The sequence below is a fragment of the Balaenoptera physalus genome, assembly GCF_965194825.1.
Source record: "Balaenoptera physalus genome assembly, chromosome: 8".
Lineage (NCBI taxonomy): Eukaryota > Metazoa > Chordata > Mammalia > Artiodactyla > Balaenopteridae > Balaenoptera > Balaenoptera physalus.
Genome location: NC_138887.1, coordinates 96,797,526 through 96,816,376, shown reverse-complemented (window position 1 = coordinate 96,816,376; position 18,851 = coordinate 96,797,526). Strand labels below are relative to the sequence as shown.

Sequence of the window (18,851 nt, the reverse complement as noted above, 5' to 3'; positions counted from 1 at the left end):
TTCTGAGGCTTGTCCAAGCAGTTTTCTAGAGATGCTTAGTCAAGACTACATCCTGGCAGTGGACCCCGTCCACTTTGAAGTTGAGATCCCTGTCACGTAAGGATTTACATGCAAGTTAAGGTAATTCAAATGCAGAGGCCTATAGAAATATACCTTACGTTATGTAGCATTTTCCTGAAACTTTTATAGAAATTGAAAATTTATAAATTAATTCCTATTTAAAATGGAATACAGAATAGTAAGTATTTGATGTTCGCCGGGATAGCCTCTTCTGATCCAATTCCTCTAATTTCCCAGATGAATAAAGTGGCCCAACCAGTTTAAGCCTGCCCTTGAGATAAATGGAGTCTCCCCTATTTTTCCAAATTGCTGCAGGTCTTCCACTTCTGGTTCAGTGGGCTTTTCATTACACCAGTTGCCTAGGAAAGTCTGCTACTTTAAGGATTCATATGGAGAATGATGACAAAAAGGTGTGTGTGTTTGAGGGGGCACTCTTTTTGTGTGTCATTTAATGGGGGAAAAAAAGAAAAGGGAATCCAGAGATTGAAATGAAGAAACCTAAATCTAAGTCCCTGTTGAAAATTGGCTGCACTCAGTATTTTATACATGACACAAAGCAAAGTGACTCTATTCCTGCATGTATTTATTTATTTTTGTCTTATTCCAGATATGGTTGAGAACTAACAACAAAGTCATTAGTCATTTTCTATTTATAATCCTAGCATGGAGTATAGAACATAGACTCTAATGGCATTTTTTAAGACTGAGAAGGTGTTTTTTAATATTTGAGACACTGGATGAGTTGTTCTCTTGTTCAATCATTCATTCATTCAACAAGTACTTATTGAACACTTATAATGTAACAAGTACTAAGCTAGTTTCCAGGTATGAAGAGTGGAAAAGACAATTCCCTTGTCTCATAAAGACAAGAAGAGGCATAAAAACAAGAAGACAAGGATATAAAGGATAGAAGGACAAGAAGAGAAGCAATTTCAATACTGTCAATGGTAAAGGTACACATAGAAGAGATACCTAACCCAGAGAAAGCACTGGTGTCAACCCACCCGCCGCCCCCCCCCCAAAAAAAAATTGCAGGAGGCTGCAAAGAAGAAAAGAATTAATTTGGGGTCTTAAGAATTACAATTCGGAGACACAGATTCAGATAACCCTAAAAGAGTATTCCAAGGAAGGGAAAGAATCAGAGGCTTATAAAGACAAAAAGCCGCAAGGTTGTTACAAGTTGCCTGGTGAGAATTGTGACTGGCTCTAACACGAGTCAGAAAACATTTGTCTTTAAGGAATTACAAGTTGTTTTAGGGTAAGGGTCCGATAAGTATCTTGAATTTCTGGCAGGCGTTCTGGATGATTTCATCAGGTCAAAAGGTCAGATTCCATCCAAGCTGAGATGCGCATTAAGCCACACTTCCTTAAAGGCCTCCCGGCTCCACTGTAGAGAGCTCTCTCAGCAATACCAGCTCCATTTTTATTTTCCTTTTACACTAGAAGTAGTGATATCAAAGTAGAAACATTAAGTATGAGTTGGAATTATCTGGGAAAAGGGTGGTGAAGGAGGTGGGGAGATAAAGACTGTGGAGGTGAAGAGTCAGAAGGGAAAGCTCATTAGAAGACCCAGAGGTGAGAGAGCACATGTTCAAGAAGAGTTTCAGGGAGGAAGTACCAAGAGATGAGGCAGGTGAGATATACGTGAGTCAGATCAGGAGAAGCCTTGAAGAATGTTAATGATATTGACTTCACTGTAGGAGAATGGAAGGTTTCCAAGGGGTTATGAGTAGCTGGTTTGCATTTCAGGCAGATCCTATGACTGCAGAGTTGAATAAGAATCAGAGGAAGAGAGATTCATCAGTCGTAGGTATCCCCATGACAAAAGATAGACACTTGATCTAAGATTGTGGTAACAGAGACACGTAGGAGCAGCAAAGGACAGATTTAGCAGGAAAAGGAGGCGGAACTGACAGGATTTGCTCACTAACTGAAGGGCAGGGCAGGGGAGCATACCTCACTGGTGAGCAAAGCATAGAGGCAAGAATCTGGCTTGTGAGGTAATGTCCATTCACCCTTGATTCTCCACTGCCTAGCCAACTGCCATGCAGGACAGAGTGTGAAGCAAATATTTTATGAACGGATGGGTGAATATGGATTCACTGATTGACTGACTACATGAATTTATTAATTAAAAAAGCACAGAACCTGAGGGGAGAGATTAAAACAAAGAATGAACATTGCTAAAGAAGAAGAAAGCTCAATTTGAACAACTCGAAATTCCCATCTAGGTTGAGATTTCTGTGATATCTTGTGAGATTTGAATCATAAGCTTAAGGGATTTAAATAAAGCAAATAGTAAAGATTTGACTCAAACAATGCATTGGTTGATGTAAAGAGAACACACACACACACATACATACACTAAGGTAAAACAGAGAAAGCTAATACCATGTGAGAAATGCATGCTAAGTAAAAACATTTTATGTGATGAGCATATAAATACACTGTAGTTATCCTTTTCCAAACTAGTATAAAATTGAGCTAGTACAATTTAATATAAAATTTAAAAACCAATAATGTAATCTCAGGTAGTGATACTTTATACTTATCTTATTTTCCATAGAAAAGAGGGAAAGAAATTAAAAAAATAACAGAGCAAACTTTACATTATTCCTTTATATATTGTTTATAATTATAATTATTAAACAACTGAAATAGTAAATGTCTAATTTTTTAAAAGTGTAAAACTAGGGACTTCCCTGGTGGTGCAGTGGTTAAGAATCCGCCTGCCAATGCAGGGAACATGGGTTCGATCCCTGGTCTGGGAAGACGCCACATGCCGCACGGCAACTAAGCCTGTGCACCACAACTACTGAGCCTGTGCTCTAAAGCCCATGAGCCACAACTACTGAGCCCACATGCCACAACTACTGAAGCCTGCGCACCTAGAGCCCGTGCTCTGCAACAAGAGAAGCCACTGCAATGAGAAGCCCACGCACCACAATGAAGAGTAGCCCCCGCTCGCCGCAACCAGAGAAAGTCCACACATAGCAACGAAGACCCAACGCAGCCAAAAATAAACAAATAATAAAATAAATTTATTAAAAAAAATGTAAAACTACGCTCAAGCCTGATAAACTACAGCTTGTGCAATTCTTTCCCATACAAGTGCACAAACAGGAACTCATACAAGAAGAACATGGACCATTGTATTAACAGCAAAAACTTCTAAATTGACTGCCAAATCTAAAGAAGCAAATAATAAGTCTGAGCAAGAACCAGGAAAAAGATTAAAGACTGTCAGTAGCTTCCACAGACAAGAATAGACTTAAACCATTATAAAAATATTCTACTGAGGCAATACAGGTTCCAGTGACATAGAAAAAAGAAAATCAAATCAAGATAACCAATGAATCTTAGGAGACATCATGTTGTGTCATCAATAGCTGGTACTATGAATCTTTCTTCAGAGGTGTTGTATAGCCTGCCATCAAATCCAGTTTTTTAACGGGAACATCGGCTATCAGCTTCCATTGCTCATCAGTTGGCAGATAGCCCTCTGGGTTCTTTGATCTGCTCACCCCATGGTACTTCCACTTTTAACTTGAGGCAGAAAGTGCCCAAGAAGCTTTCATCAGGCAAAGCTTAGTTTTAAGCCAATTTTCTATAATTCTGTTCCAAAGATACCTCACTTACCATTGGTTTCCCTTACTATTCCGTAAGGCACAATTTCTGTACCACATAGTTCAACTAATGGGACCTCTGTGCTGTCCAGAATTCTCAGTTTCAATTCCAGTTTTTTGCCTAGTTGCTCATTCCCACCACTTACATTAGGGGCCATTTATTTTTTTAAACTTCAGTCTTTGGGTTTGAAATTTTGTACTAGAAACATCATTTTAATGGTCTGAAATGCTATTATTTGTGCACCACCCTCACAGATGACAACTGCATCTAGATGTCAGAGTACCACATGACTGATGATGCTCTTTCCACCCACTGTAAATTCTGGTGCCCACTTTACTTGAATTGTGACCGGATAGTGCAGTTATCCATGGATTCTATCCACTACCCACTCGGCTTCCAGTCTTAGTGACCTCTCTCCAAATCCAAGTAATTGGAATCATGTACAAGCTACCCGTAACAAAAATGCCAAAATATTACAACAAGCAAAAGGTTCTAAATTGCAACCAATATACTAGCAGGAAGGTGAAATGCTATAGCATAGCTCAACCATAAGAATATATACGGAGGAAAATTATAGAATTACAAACATATGTGAATGATGAGCTGAAGAGAAGAACAACAACTGATATGGATTGAAATCAAATACAATTTCAAACATAAGTAATGGCTATAGGATTATGTGTGAGAGCAGCAACTGACAGATTCCCCTGATGTACAGTAAAGTTGTATTCTCTCCTTTGTCATGCAAAATCATTATGAATCCATGAGGTAAAGATACAGAAGCACAAGCAATAAATTCAATAAATTTTATCAGTGACCATACAACTAAGGATAGTCTTTATGTAGATGTAATAAGGAAGGAAATGTTGGTCATGGAGTAGTTATAATACCATCAATAGCATTTTACCATTCATCACAAACCTGGATCAGCAATGAGGCTCATTTCTAACTATAAGTGTCATTATATTTGTACATCTGTATCTCCATATATTGCAGTGGTTCTCAACTGGGGCAACTTTTCCTCCCAGGGGGATCTGGCAATGTCTGGGAACATTTTTGGCTGTTACAATGGAGGATGCTACTGGCATCTAGTGGGTAGAGGCCAGAGATGTTGTTAAACATCTTAATGCTGCACAGACGCTGCATTAAGCAGCATTTATTATATAAACATGCCTGCACTTATTTAAACAGTTGTCCTTGGGGGAGGGGGAGGGAAAACTGGGAGATTGGGATTGGCATATACACACGACTATATATAAAATAGATCAGGGGTCCCCAACCCCCGGTCCGCGGACTGTTAGGAACCGGGCCACAGCAGAAGGCGAGAGGCGGGTGAGTGAGCGAAGCTTCACGTGCAGCTAGCTCCCCATCGCTCGCATTACTACCTGAAACCCCCACCGCTTCCGTGAAAAAACTGTCTTCCACGAAAGTGGTCCCTGGTGCCAAAAACGTTGGGGACCACTAAAATGCATAACAATAAGGACCTATTGTATAGCACAGGGAACTCTACTCAATACTCTGTAATGACCTATATGGGAAAAGAATCTAAAAACGAGTGGATACATGTATATGTATAACTGACTCACTTTGCTGTGCAGCGGAAGCTAAACAACATAGTAAATCAACTATACTCCAATAAAAATTTTTAAAAATAAAAAAAACAACAAAAACAACAAAAAAGTAAACAGTTGTCCTTGATTCTGATATCTCAACCTTTTAGTTTAAAAACCCTCCAAAGCGGGCTTCCCTGGTGGCGCAGTGGTTGAGAATCTGCCTGCCAATGCAGGGGACACGGGTTCGAGCCCTGGTCTGGGAAGATCCCACATGCCGTGGAGCGACTAGGCCCGTGAGCCACAACTACTGAGCCTGCGCGTCTGGAGCCTGTGCTCCGCAACAAGAGAGGCCGCGACAGTGAACGGCCCGCGCACCGCGATGAAGAGTGGCCCCCGCTTGCCACAACTAGAGAAAGCCCTCGCAGAGAAACGAAGACCCAACACAGCCAAGAATAAATAAATAAATAAATTAATTAATTAATTAAAAAAAAAAAAAAACAACCCTCCAAAGCGAATAATTCGCCAGTCCAAAATATCAATAGTGCCGAGGCCCAGCAACCCTAATATATAGTTGCTGAAATCCCACTCTTGAAGGTTGCAGCCGCATGACCAAATTACCTCCCAAAGGCACCACCTCCTGATACCATCATGTTGGGGGGTTAGGATTTCAACATATGAATCTGGGGGAGAGGAGACATAAACACTGAGGCCATTACAGCTGGCAACCATACACTCTTTTCCTTTAGAGACTATCTACCCTAGTATTCTTATATCTGGTGTGGGTGGAACTGACCCATCTTCCCCAGGTACATGATGCAAATTTATTAGTCAGACACTGCAAAACTCCGTGCTACAGTGATTAGTTAAGTAACATGATGCTTGTCAGAGTAATGAGAATCAGACCTAAGACTTTTGCTCTAGTTGTGCGAAAAGAGGAATCTGCTTGTGTGTTTTCCCCTGGAATTATTGCTAAACTGGTAGGTGATAAGTCCTGGAGCTGCAGGGAGCCAGTACATTGAGAGTCTGACCAAGAATCATGGCCACATAGAACAAAGCTGAAAGGTAGAGAATGAAGGGCTGAGACCTACTGACATCAATGAATGACAGATCCAGCTAAGCCTTAAGAGGTCTATCTTGAACTTGTCAGTTAACAGACCCAGTTCTCTCTCTCCCTCTCCTCTCTCCTTCTTCTCCTTCTTCTTTTCTTTACATAGGCTAGTTGCACTTAGATTCTGACACCTGCAGTCAAGAGTCCCTTTTATCAAAGATATTTTGAGGCAACAAAAGGCATACACAATAAAATTATTTAAGAGAAAATCAGAACCAGGTATAGGAGGGCAAAATAAGCTAATCCTAAGTTAACACAGTTCAGTGTTTTCCAGTGCATGATATATGTACTACTGATAGTATGTGAGATGATTTTAAGCATTATACAAATCATTTATTTTGACAGTTTAATAATATTTTGATGTGGATTAAAAATATAGCTAGCATATCAAACCCAAGTTTTCTTTTAAAATACATTTGTTAAAGTAAAAAACTGCTTTGATTAAAATCAGAATATAAATTCTTCTGGAGGTATGAGGATATGGCAAACGTCATGAAGGTATCATGCAAATGTCTGAAATTTTGAAAGCATTGACATAGTTGATATAATAGCATTAAATTGTGCTCTGAGTATCTGAGCAGCCTGAGGTAGGGCAGGTGGGGTTGGGAGGGGGTGTGTGGAAAGAAATACATTATTTTACAACTATCATCAGAACAGAGAAATTGTACCAGTGCTTCTGGAGAGCTTCTTCTCTGTAACTAAATTCTGAAAGAAACTTCTCACTTAGCACTCTTATAGAGAGACTATTAACTTATATCACTTAAGAAAAATATCCTGAACAATAGTTTTATCATCAATATAAAAGTGAATTCATAGTACTTTTTCTTACAACAATCTTCTATTAAAATCAAGAGTTTTTACACTATAACTTAGTGCACTTGATTCTAGAAGTGGCTTAAGTTAATGCAGTACAACCATGCGGCCTCCCAGGGATCGAATTTAACGCAAAAATAAGAGTTAGGTTACCTAGGGGTTTCGATGGAGAGCATTTCCATTGAAAACTTTTCAAAATCCCACATTTCTCACTGGGTTTTGAGAGTAGCTGAATAGCAAAAAATTATGGTTTATGCTGTCTGAGGTGGTTTTGAAGGACTGGTGTTCTACATTTCTACTTGAGGACAGACAGACTCTGACGTTTTCAAAACCAAGGAAACAAAAGGCAACTATTATTGATGACCAAAAGAAAAGGCTTTTTGTAATTCAAAGAGTTCTGTAGCAACTACAATTAGGAACCTTGTCATAATAGGTAAGATATCAACATAATGTCTCTCAGAAGAGAAAATAAGCTATTAGAAATCCAAATTTAGTAGGCCTCTTCAGTTAGGAACTATAGGAATAGAAGTTGGAGAGTGGGAAACCTAACAATCTATTTGTTGAAGAAAGAATAAGTATTATAATGGAACAACAGCAACAGGCAAATGAGAGAAACATCAGGAATTGGCCTTGGAAAGCTTATCTTCAGAAGGAAATTAAAACAGCTTTAGGAAGAGTAAAGCGATAAAAAATGAAACCTGACCTAACAGAAGAGAGTGATAGAACAGATCGACAGAATAAAGCTCCTTGGGACAATGTTTTGCTATACTAAGGAAGCAGGAAGAGTATATTGCTTTCTATTTTTAGGTATGAAAATAGTTTTAATCATAGCCTTAGTTTAAATAAATATGAAGACTAGGATAAAGACCTGAGCTGTTTTTGTAGTGAATTAGTTGAGGAAATGATGACTCTAGAAAGATGGACTACAAAAGCAGTTATTCCTTTAAGTCTTCGTTTCTGGTAATTTAAACATGTTAAGTTATTTTTTCTTTTACTTGCATAAATATTTGCAGGGAAAACTACTTCATTAGCATATATTACTTCTCAGAAATTTATGGAAACTAAGAAGGGAATTAAAGGCAAAATATTAGAGTAAGAGACCATAAGTCCCTTTCTTACCATATTTCCCATAGAATTAACAGATACCCAATAGTGTCTTAAGAGCAGTGATTTCTCCACCTAATGATTACATTTTAAACCCTTGACTTGCAAAAATCCCTAACATACTGTATCCCCAACAATTGTATACTGTCAATTTCTCTCTTTACTTATACTCACATGGTCCCTCTTTCCTACTCCTGCCCAACTTTCTTAGAAAACAAGAAGATTGTTCTATACAGGCAATATCAGTGTGACAATTCATTTTCTTTATTTATCATTTGTAGCTTTGTTACTTCAAAAGAAATACAAGGCAAGAGCTTCCAGAAAAAAGTATGTTCAGTTTTCCATGAGAAATTGACAAGTTTTTTGATTAACATATACTTTGAATGGTGAATAAAATGTCCACAATGATTAGCTTCTAAGTCTTTAATGTTGCATTTTTGCAGTAGAAATATATTTAGACAGATTATTTAAATACAATATATAATTCCTGGGCAATCCAGTACTACTATTGAATGTATTTCTATTATTCAGAGTCACTGTCACCTTCAAAATAAATTTTTGTTTTCTTTGCTTACGAGAGTGTTATGTGTCAAGAGTGTCAAAGAAAAGCAAGTAAGATTAGAGAGATTGGTACCTGGCAAAAGATCTCCCAGTGAAAATCGGAGAATTTTGAAGGCTTACCTGGCTGCAGAGGGTAGCTTCAGCATTTATATCCTGATGGGTGAGAACAGAAGTCTCGGCCGTGATTCAAAAATTTTGCATTGGGAGAGCCAGGATTATTTAGAAGAAAAGGATATTGAGAACTACACGGATCTGAAGTAGTTTCTTAGAACTCTGAACAGTCTTCCTTTAGTTTTTCCCTCCCTTCCTTTCTTTCCTCCCTTCCCTTTCATGCTTCTCTAATTCTTAGTCAACAAATATTTATTGAGAATCTGTGCTAGGCAGTGGGGGATCATGTAACTGAAAAATACACATATATGGGGTCGTATGCACATAAAAATACAGGATCCATCACCTTAGAGTCAAATGAGGAAACAAACACAAATCAGTTTAATTCATTTTAAGCTGTAGCGGAATTGCATGCAAGTTTCGATGTGGGAACCGAGGAGAAAAGGCCACCTTACCTGGGAAATTCAGAAAAGCCTTCACAAAAGTGGTAAATACTTGACCTGGTTGTTGAAGGAGGGCTTGCCACACAGTCAACCTTAGGGAAACAGGAGACAGGACACTCCAAGGAGAGGGAATAAGGTGTGAGAAACGTGGCCTGTTGAAGCAACTCCAAGCACGGACGGAGTGTGAAGTGTGAGGGGTTGGGCGCAGGGGGAAGAGTTACCAGAGCATGAGGCTGAATAAGCTGGGAGGGATAGATATTGAAGGGCCTTACATATCTGAGTGAGGAGCTTAAATCTTACCCTGTTAAGTAATGAGGAATCTCTGAAGAATTTTTTAGGGAGGCTAACACGATCGGCTTCTCACTTGCTTGCTGGCAAAAATGTACAGGATGAACTGGGGGCACAGCAGTGAGACTTAAAACAGGGAGACCGAGAAGGCAGTCAATGATGGTCTGACTTGGGGCATAGGCAGAAGAGATGAAAAAGAGGTGATGATAGAGAGTGAACAGGAGGTAAAATTGACAGGCTATGCCAACTGGAGATGGGAGGACAGGGACAGTGGGAGGGACAGGAGGACAGGATGATTCTGAGGTGTCTGTGTAAGGGTACACAGCTGTGTTATTTACTAAGACAAGAAAACACCTGAAGAAGAAAGATTTGCAACACAGATCACTGAGTTCGAATTTGTGCACCATGACTTTAGGGAGCTTATCAGTTGGAGCTATAGATCTAGATTAAATCCAATGGTGCTTGGAGAGCCTGAGGAAGATAAGATTGGGATTTGTATGAACCTGCATGAAAACAGGAAATTGTGACAGGATGACACATTCTCCTTACGTGTGTCAGAACACTATAATGTGCATGCACATAGACACCATCATTATGTAGGAGCTGAGTCATCATACCAAGTCAGTTTTGATGCCTATTAGAACTTCCCTCTTTCATCAATTCAGAGTCCTACTCTAACTGAACATAACGTAAACATACAAGAATTTCAGTATGAAGAGTATCCAGGTAAAAAAGAAGTACCAGTATTCCACTGTCTTTATCTTCCTACAAATCTTAAAGGAGGAAAATGGAAATGTGAGAAAGAAAATACGAAACTTAATTTTTAAACAACTTGTTCAAATTAGTTTAAAATGTTATCTTGGTCAAGGATCTTTTAGGTGCAGGTAATAGAAATGAGACAGGAGAGAAGGGGGCAGGGCACAACGATTAAACGAATGACATAGCCATTGAGGATAAGACATAAACTGGTTGGAACCAACTAAGCCCAAGATGGTGGAAGATTAGACTTCCAGTAGACCTTGAGCCTCATTATACACTCATTGTAATACACTAGCATGCTAAATGACACACTCACAGATGTTATGACAGTTCCAAGGCCAACCATCAAAGGCCAAAACGTGGACAGTAGCCAAGTTCCTGGGAATCCCCACCCACACCCCCAAAAGAGTTGGAATTATCTTCCTACTCCTTAGCCTATGAAATTACCCAGCCCATAAAAACTAACCACTCCTGCAGCCTGGGGGCTCTCTCACCTTCTGGGATGGTCCACACTCTTATCTATGGAGTGTGTATCTCCCAGGGCCGTCTCACTTTCTGAGATGGACCCCATTCTGCCTATGGAATGAGTATCTAAGTAAACCTGCTTTCACTTTATTCTGGCTCATTCTTGAATTCTTTCCTGCACGAAGCCAAGGACCCTCATTTGGCGGCCTTTCCCAGGGACTCAGCTGAGACCTGGGATATGACCATCCTCTCGTGCCCCATTTTCTTGCAACATCTTTTGAGGAAGGTGGTCTTCTCCCCCTCCCCACTTTTCCTTTGATTATAAAAATGTAGCCCACTTAGTTCTTGGGGGAGAGCCCTCTTGCCTGCCCGCTTGAGTCCTTCACAAGCGTCCTATTCTAATAAATCTACTTCTTACCTATCACTTTGCCTCTCACTGAATTCCTTCTGTGCCGAGACATAAAGAACCTGAGCTTCATTAAGTCCTGAGATGAGTTGTGGTTTTCAGTTGGAAGATTGTGGGTTCAAGTTCCATCTGAGGTGCAGCTGCGTTCCAGTCCCACCTGAGGTGCACTTTCAGAGAGCTCTGGAATAAACCACAAAAGAGGAACTTACATAGGACAATGGAGAATCCAGGAACAAGAACTGATACTGGGTCTCAACTAAGAAATGGAAAGCTAGCAGGGCTGGAGACCTCTCTTCCTTTTATCTCCCTCTCTAGAGATCACGTGATCTCACATCTTTGCTTCTTTCTTTAAGTCTGCTTCATTCCAATTTCTCTCTGTAAATTGCTTTGCCCTTCTTTCATGAACACAGCAGAAAATGGCCACCCCACATTCCTTGAATTTATATGTCCTTAGTTTATGCAATTAGCATATACTAACATCTGGAATACATGATCCCCAGATCTCAGGAAACAAATTTGTTGGCCCAGAGATTATTTAGCCCTGGTCCAATCTTCTATGGCCAGAAGGGCCTTAAACCTTAGATGTGACCTTCTAAGGGGAAGGTCACAAAATATAAATTTGGCTACCATTACTCAGGATCATGAACATCAGCTTTTGAAAAAGAATAGGTATCTATTACAGGAAAATACAGAAGAGTAAAGATGGCATATGGATTCCGGTGATCAGTAAGTGATTTCAAAGCCAGCAATGAGCAGAAACTGAATGGGAAAAGTACAGCCAAAAGGAAATGATTTGAAAACATATATATATATATATATATATATATATATATATATATATATGCTGCTATGCCCAAAGGAGACACAGGGACTGGGAACTTAGATGGCCAAATACAACCTTCTAAGGTTATTTTAGCAAATAACTGTACTTGTCCTTGAGAAATTGCTATCGAACCAATTTCTCACCCTTTCTCTGCTCAGTTCTGTATTGTAGGGGGGTCACCCTTACAAGATACAATTCCCAGCTTCCAAATCAGCTGATTTCCAGCTGGGTTCACTCAGTGAGAGTGCTGACCAAGCAGAGAAAAACAATTATTGGACTTTGATGAAAAGATAACTTATATCCAAGTACTATTTTACTTTAAACATTTGTCAGTATTGCTTTCCTTGCCCTGCTTAGGACTAGTTATTGAGGCCCTTCACTTGTAGCTTATGCTTTGGAGTTGTCACTAGTCTATTCAATGCTTTTGTAGGAATTAGCAAAAGATGTCTCCTCTGGGTGCCAGGGCACACGACTTGGCTAACAGAGTGTGAGCCAGATTTCAGCTCATACAGATATAGAAATTATCATTTGGCATCCTGTGAGTGCAATGGAAAATCACGGATTTAGAAACCTTCCACTTAAAGGAACTACACTGTTGACAGTTTCCCTTGACCAGTCCATGCACCCAGCTCCCAGCTGCTGGGAGTGTTGCCTGCTAACGGCTCACAGTTGCTCCCTTCTCCAGAGATTTGGCATTGCTTTTGGCTAATGGGAGTCAGCACCCAAATCCCAAAGCTCCCTCTTCCCAAAGCCAATGGTTGAGTGTGTAACAAGTGACACACAAAAGGCTGATCCTCTTGCCTCAAGGTGACATTTCTGTTAAGTGAAATTTCATTTATGATCCAGTGCTTCATTGTCTTGGATCAGGCTAAGGCTAGACTTCATCTGACATGTCAATTGTGCAGTGATTTCCCCTTCCCTATGCAGCTTCCTTCATTCCCTTATAAGTGTTTCCTGAAGAACGTTCCTTCAATAAAGCATGTGTGCCTGAACCCCTGTCTCAGGCTTTGCTTCTAGGGAACCTGCTCTAATACAAGCACTAATGATGATTTTTTAAAAAAAATCTCTAGAGGACAAATAGATTCTGGAGAAATACAGGAATCATTTAAGCAATAAGATAAAATGGGTACTCTAATACTAAGATTTAGGGATTCGATCCTTAAATAATATGCAAAGTTGTAATTATTGATGAGATGGCAAAATATTTTGTTTGGTACTGGAAACTTAAGAACTGAGAAAACAGAGGGAAATAAGTTTTAAAACTTGTTCTACACTCTATAGGGTGTTCAGGTTACAAGTTTATGGCTGAGTAAAAAAAAGGATTCTTGAAAATCTTTTTTTTGGTGGGAGATCCTTTAACTTTAGTTCTATTTAGTAGCAATAGCTACCATTTAGTGAGCAACCATTAAGTGCCAGGTTTTGTAGCAGGTGCTGTTATATACACTATTTCAATTTTATTACCTAGAACCATGAGATAGGTATTATCTCTATTTTACAGATGAGAAAACTAAGCTACAGTGAGGTAATCTGACCACTGTGGAGCTGGTCTTCACCCTAGGTTTGTCTGACTATAAGGATTGCATTATTTTCATTATATTATGCTGCCTCTCAGTGAAATTTTTAGACACATTTAATTGACAGCTGTTGCTAAATAACAAACCATATACATCCACATATTCTCTTATACTTTTCTGCCTTTTCCATTTTTAGACATGGGTGAACGAGGAGTTTGAACTAATAATTGCTAAGGTCCCTTGATTCCCAAACAAGGAATAAGGAACTTATTCTAACATGACCACTGACCTTGGCTAAATTATTTGAGTGTTCAGTGTTTTTCCTCAACTACTTAAAAAAAAAAAAACCCAATAATATTAACTTCCAGCCATGGGGAATTGAGAGGCATGACTGATTTAACAATGATCAAGTATTATGCAATCTAGTTTTGAATATAAATGATACATAATAGAGCGATAATTCCATGAAACCACTGTCACAAATCACCCATTCCTTTCTACTGAGGTAATTAAAAGTAGGATATTTATGCTCACGGGATTGTAATTCTTATCACCCCCTCTTAGAGGTAGGCTTATAATAAGGCTTACATATTCAATTTTTACACCACCAAAAGGTTGTTTGTAATAATGAAAAAAATAATATTGTTTATATTCTTTTGCACTGCCTTTTTACCCATTACTTTTTAAAAAGCTGGATGTCTTTTCCCATGGGATTGATTATATAATTTTAAGCTGAAAAGGACCTTAGTAATCAGTAATTCATTCCTTTCATTTCACAAAGCAGTAAATGGAAGCATACAGAAGCTGAGTAACTTTACTAAGATTACATGGCTAGTTAATATCAGAACTCAGATTAGAACAGCTAATCCCTGTTTGCCCTAGCAGCTGTTTTGCCAGATGTGAACAATGAAGACATTGTCCCTACAGCGTCTACACTATCTAGGCCTCAAACTGACAAGAATATATCCCAGGGGGTTTTATAGTTCCCTCCCAAAAAAGCAATGGGATTCAGATACAGCCTGACATACACTACTGAGTGTCATATGTTGGGGGAGGAGAGGGAAGGTGCTTGTTGGTGGAGGTAACATGAATCCCCTGGACGCCCTCATGGAGGCCCGGCCATCGTAATCACCCGGAAGGCTCTTTTAAACATGAACTGATGAGGCCTACCCCCAACATTTCTAATTCAGTTACTGATTCAACGTGGTGCCTGAGATTTTGCATTGCTGACAAGTTCCCAAGTGATGCTACTGTGGTCAGGGGAACCACATTTTCAGAACTACTGGTCTATCCCCCCAAGACCCTAGGGATGGCCAGTCTACTGTATCTTGTTCTGGTTCTTGTTCTTACTCCAGTATTTGCTTCGAGTTGCTTTCCCAAACCAAGTCAACCTTGATTTACTGTTCTGGCAATTGCACCAAGCTAAAAACTATTATTCCCAGAAACCCATAAAACATACCCTGTATTTCTCCTCTCAGACTGGGACCCTGGATATCTACGCCTGCTCAGGAAAAAAAAAAAAAAAATCATTTCATGCTCTGGACTCGCATTAGTTTGCTGGTCATCCAAGGTGGAGGCCATTCCTGTCTACTGCCGTTAGCCACGACCCCTCTCCCTGCTCCCCTTAGGTTGTGTGCTGATTTCTGCAGATTGCATTTTCTCTCCCAGGGCTTGCAGAATATCACATGCTTAGTACTGTGTGGCAGAGTTTGGACAAGACTCTAAGTTTCTTGACTTGATTTCAGACCATGTATAGCTATCTTTGTACGTCATGAAAAATATTCATATATTGTGCCTTGGATCAGATGTGATCACTTGATTTATAAGTATACATTTAATATTGTATAGGTTCAACATTAAGAAGCTATCAAGATGAATAAGACATGCTCCCAGCTCTCAGACAGCCTTAAGACTAACAATGGAGACAGACATTTAAAAAGTAATGATAATTTCCAAATGGAAAATCTGTATATCACTGGCTCTGACATATGATATATTAAAATGATATACTATGATTTTCTTTAATGGATTAGCTAGGTAGCTATTCATAGATAAATGAGATCAAAATGTATTATCTTATGGTACCAATCCATTCAACCATTACTAGCTTTCCAAGGGCAAATAACCTAATTAATGTGGAGGAAAAAAAAATTCTTAGTTCATATTAAAGACAAAAAAATGGAATAAAAAGGACTGCTTACTTCGAAGAGAGAAAGTTTTATAATTCTTTTAGGTATGTATGTTATATGCATGTAATGCAGTACACAAAATGCTATCGCATCACTTTCATAAAATCGGAAAGCAAGTCCTATTTATGTTTAATATTTTATATTATTGCTTTGTCTAAAAAGACCTCCTCTCCAGTCATCCAGTGTCCTAAAGTTCCTATTGTCTCTTGCTAACTTCTCCCCAACTAAATTAAGTAGTTGCTGAGTACCTATAAATACTCCTCCTATGTTCAGGGAGTTTCTGACCTTATGAATCTGCAGATCCCTAAAGCTGAACCTGAAATCTCAGGCTCTCTTCCAGCTGGGGCACAGCTTTGTGACTTTTCTCTAAGCAGACAACTCATGGGCAACTGTGACTTCAAAGCACATAAAGAAGCAGGTGGCACAAGGAATCCATTCTGGTAAAGGTGGCAGCAGAAATATACAGCTTTTAGAAACCCAGAAGAGTTCTAGTTTCTAGTTTTCAACTTTGGCATTGGATTTACGTTGTCTCTCCAGAGATGACAACAGATCACAGTTCACTGCAGCAGTTCCAGAGTGAAACTTGGGTGTAGTTCCTAGTTGCACAGAGAATGAATCAGGAGGCCTAACATATGACCAACAGGTATTTCAGAAAGAGAAGAAAAAAACTGAGTGGAGAAAATGATGAGACAGTGACACAAGAAAACTTTCCAGTACTAAAGGACATGAGTTTTTAGATAGAAAGGGCATTTGAAATACCCATTTAATACAATAAATGTTAAAAGATCCCACTGTTGGTATATCATCAAATTTCAGAATTCCATGAGCAAACAGAAGATCCTAAAAACTTCTAGAGACAATAGCCACACACAAACGACCAGCATCAGAATAACATCATATTTGAACAGCAATGTTAAAATTAGAAATCAATGGAATAACATCTTCAAATTCTGAAGGATAGTGATTTTCAATCTGAAATTCTAGACCCTGTTAAACTATCAGCCACTTGTGAGATTAGAATAAGACATCTGATGTGCAAGGTCTCAAAATTTTTACTTTTTACATATATTTGTCTAGGGAAGTCATTAATGAATACATGCTACCCAAACAAGGGAAAAACCAAGAGAGTTAACATAGGATCCAAGAATCAGAGAGCCCAACACAAAAGAGGTGAAAGGAAATCCCAGACAACAGTCATGCAGTCAAGAGAGCAACAGTCTAGATTAAGTGGAGGGCCCTGGGAGACAGGTCTCTGATTAAGACAAACAAACAAACAAACACAGCATAAGTACATCTAATAGATTCCTGATACATTCGATTACGTGGAAAAGAGTATGGGGAGGGATTTTACAGTTGTTAAAGAATACGGGAGAAATGAAACAATTAAAAGAAAATTTGAAGAAATCATCGAGGGGAAAATAAACCCAACAAAGTTAAAGCCCTACAGGAATGTAAATATTGTCATGTAAATACCAAAAGAAACAGTTCAGAGTGGAGGATGACTCTGAGGGGGGAGTAGATGGGGGCAGAGAAGGAAGCACGGAGCTTCTGGGTTATGTGTTGTTATAAGCTTTGCAGTATTATTTTATTTTTAAAATCATGTGAATGTATCATTTTTAATAAAGCTAAGAATTGATTTTTAAAAAGTTATATGTATTTTGCAATATGTACAAATATTGAATTATGTGGTACACCTGAAACTAACATAATGTTATATGTTAATTATATCTCAATTAAAAAAAAAATACATAAGCCTAGATTTCAACTCTGAAATGGAAAATGAACTACTAATAAACCTGAAGAAGAGTAATAAAAATGAACACAAAAATTACTGAAATAGAAATAACAAACTTGATCAAAATTACAACAAAAAAGTTATATGGTAGAAGAGTCCATATCCTTCATCTCAATACTTTCAGTGAGGTAATCCATGGAGACTCATGACATCGTCAGATCATCGTAAGTATCCAAACTGCCTACTCATCCATAAGGTAGATTGACCTTGAGCACACTATAATAAAGAAGCCAACGTTTTCCCTCTCTCATCTGGAATAATCCAACTGAGAACCATTGAGTATTCATTAAAGTTAAAGAGCAGTGGAAAAGAAAAAAAAAACCAGTAAGCAGCATCCTGGGAACTATAACATACATACTTCAAATCATTTCTTGAATAAAGGTATGTATTAGGTATGTGGAGACTAGTGGTAGTGGCCATATAGTGGTAGTAACTATCACTGGTAATTCACTAGCACAATTAAGAATTCAGTTTTCCACAAGACCAATAAGGAATCAGAATGGGTTGTAAATAAGCTGTCTATTTCTAAAAAAGTGAGCCCCAGAGAGGCTTGTACTCAAAATGAATTTAAAAGGGAGAGGGAGTGGAATATCGTTTGCTAACTTACTTTTCAAGATTTTAGTTGATGAAAAATAAAACATTTAACTTGGGAGGACAAGGACAAATCCTCTTAAACATTTCTATATGCAACATTCACATAAACGTGCAGAGATATTTTACAAGGTGAATATTCTAAACCCATGGCACTTGGAGGTTGCGTGCGGGAAGCGACATTCACCACTCCTGCAGCAGCCAGGTTTGCTGTTGTTCTGTCTCTACAACTCAGCTCTGCCATGGGAAAGCAGCACGTCAGGATTGGTAATTATGACTACAGTGGCTGCTGAATGTCACAGATCCCTGTGTGCAGCTACCTCTACATTCCCCTACAAGGAAGGGTGTCATTCCATTTTTAAATGATTAACATTAGCAAGGGGAACAGGGTGTTTCAGAGGACTTGTAACAGTACATAAACAATGATATTTGTAAAGGAGAAAAGTGGATTAACAGAGCAGCAGGACAGGAGAAATTGGCAAAGTATAACAATAACGGCAGGGAACGCATCTGAAAAAAAATGCCTTCGTTTCCATAAATAAGCTACCCTAATGTTTTCTGTTAAAATGAGGACTTTACCTTAAAGGATTATAGCAAAGAAAGAAGAAAATAAAAGATCTAAAATAGATTCTAAGTGAGTCAAG

At 38.8% G+C, this 18,851-nt stretch overlaps 1 protein-coding gene across 4 annotated transcripts in view; it reads right to left on the bottom strand.

Annotated features, from left to right (window-relative positions):
* Window positions 1-18,851, bottom strand: part of LOC309665723 (uncharacterized protein) — a gene marked incomplete at its 5' end in the record, with an annotated part of 320,068 nt that overhangs the window by 298,005 nt on the left and 3,212 nt on the right. Inside the window, 3 exons of one of the 4 annotated variants that reach the window (XM_082472431.1) lie at window positions 744-5,417; window positions 5,740-9,469; window positions 11,308-11,475. In XM_082472431.1, coding sequence (XP_082328557.1) covers window positions 11,414-11,475 — 62 coding nt within the window. In that variant the 3' untranslated portion in view covers window positions 744-5,417; window positions 5,740-9,469; window positions 11,308-11,413. Of the gene's footprint in view, window positions 1-743; window positions 5,418-5,739; window positions 11,476-18,851 lie in introns of those variants that run through there. The other 3 variants (XM_082472430.1, XR_014266648.1, XM_082472432.1) reach the window with 3 other exon arrangements.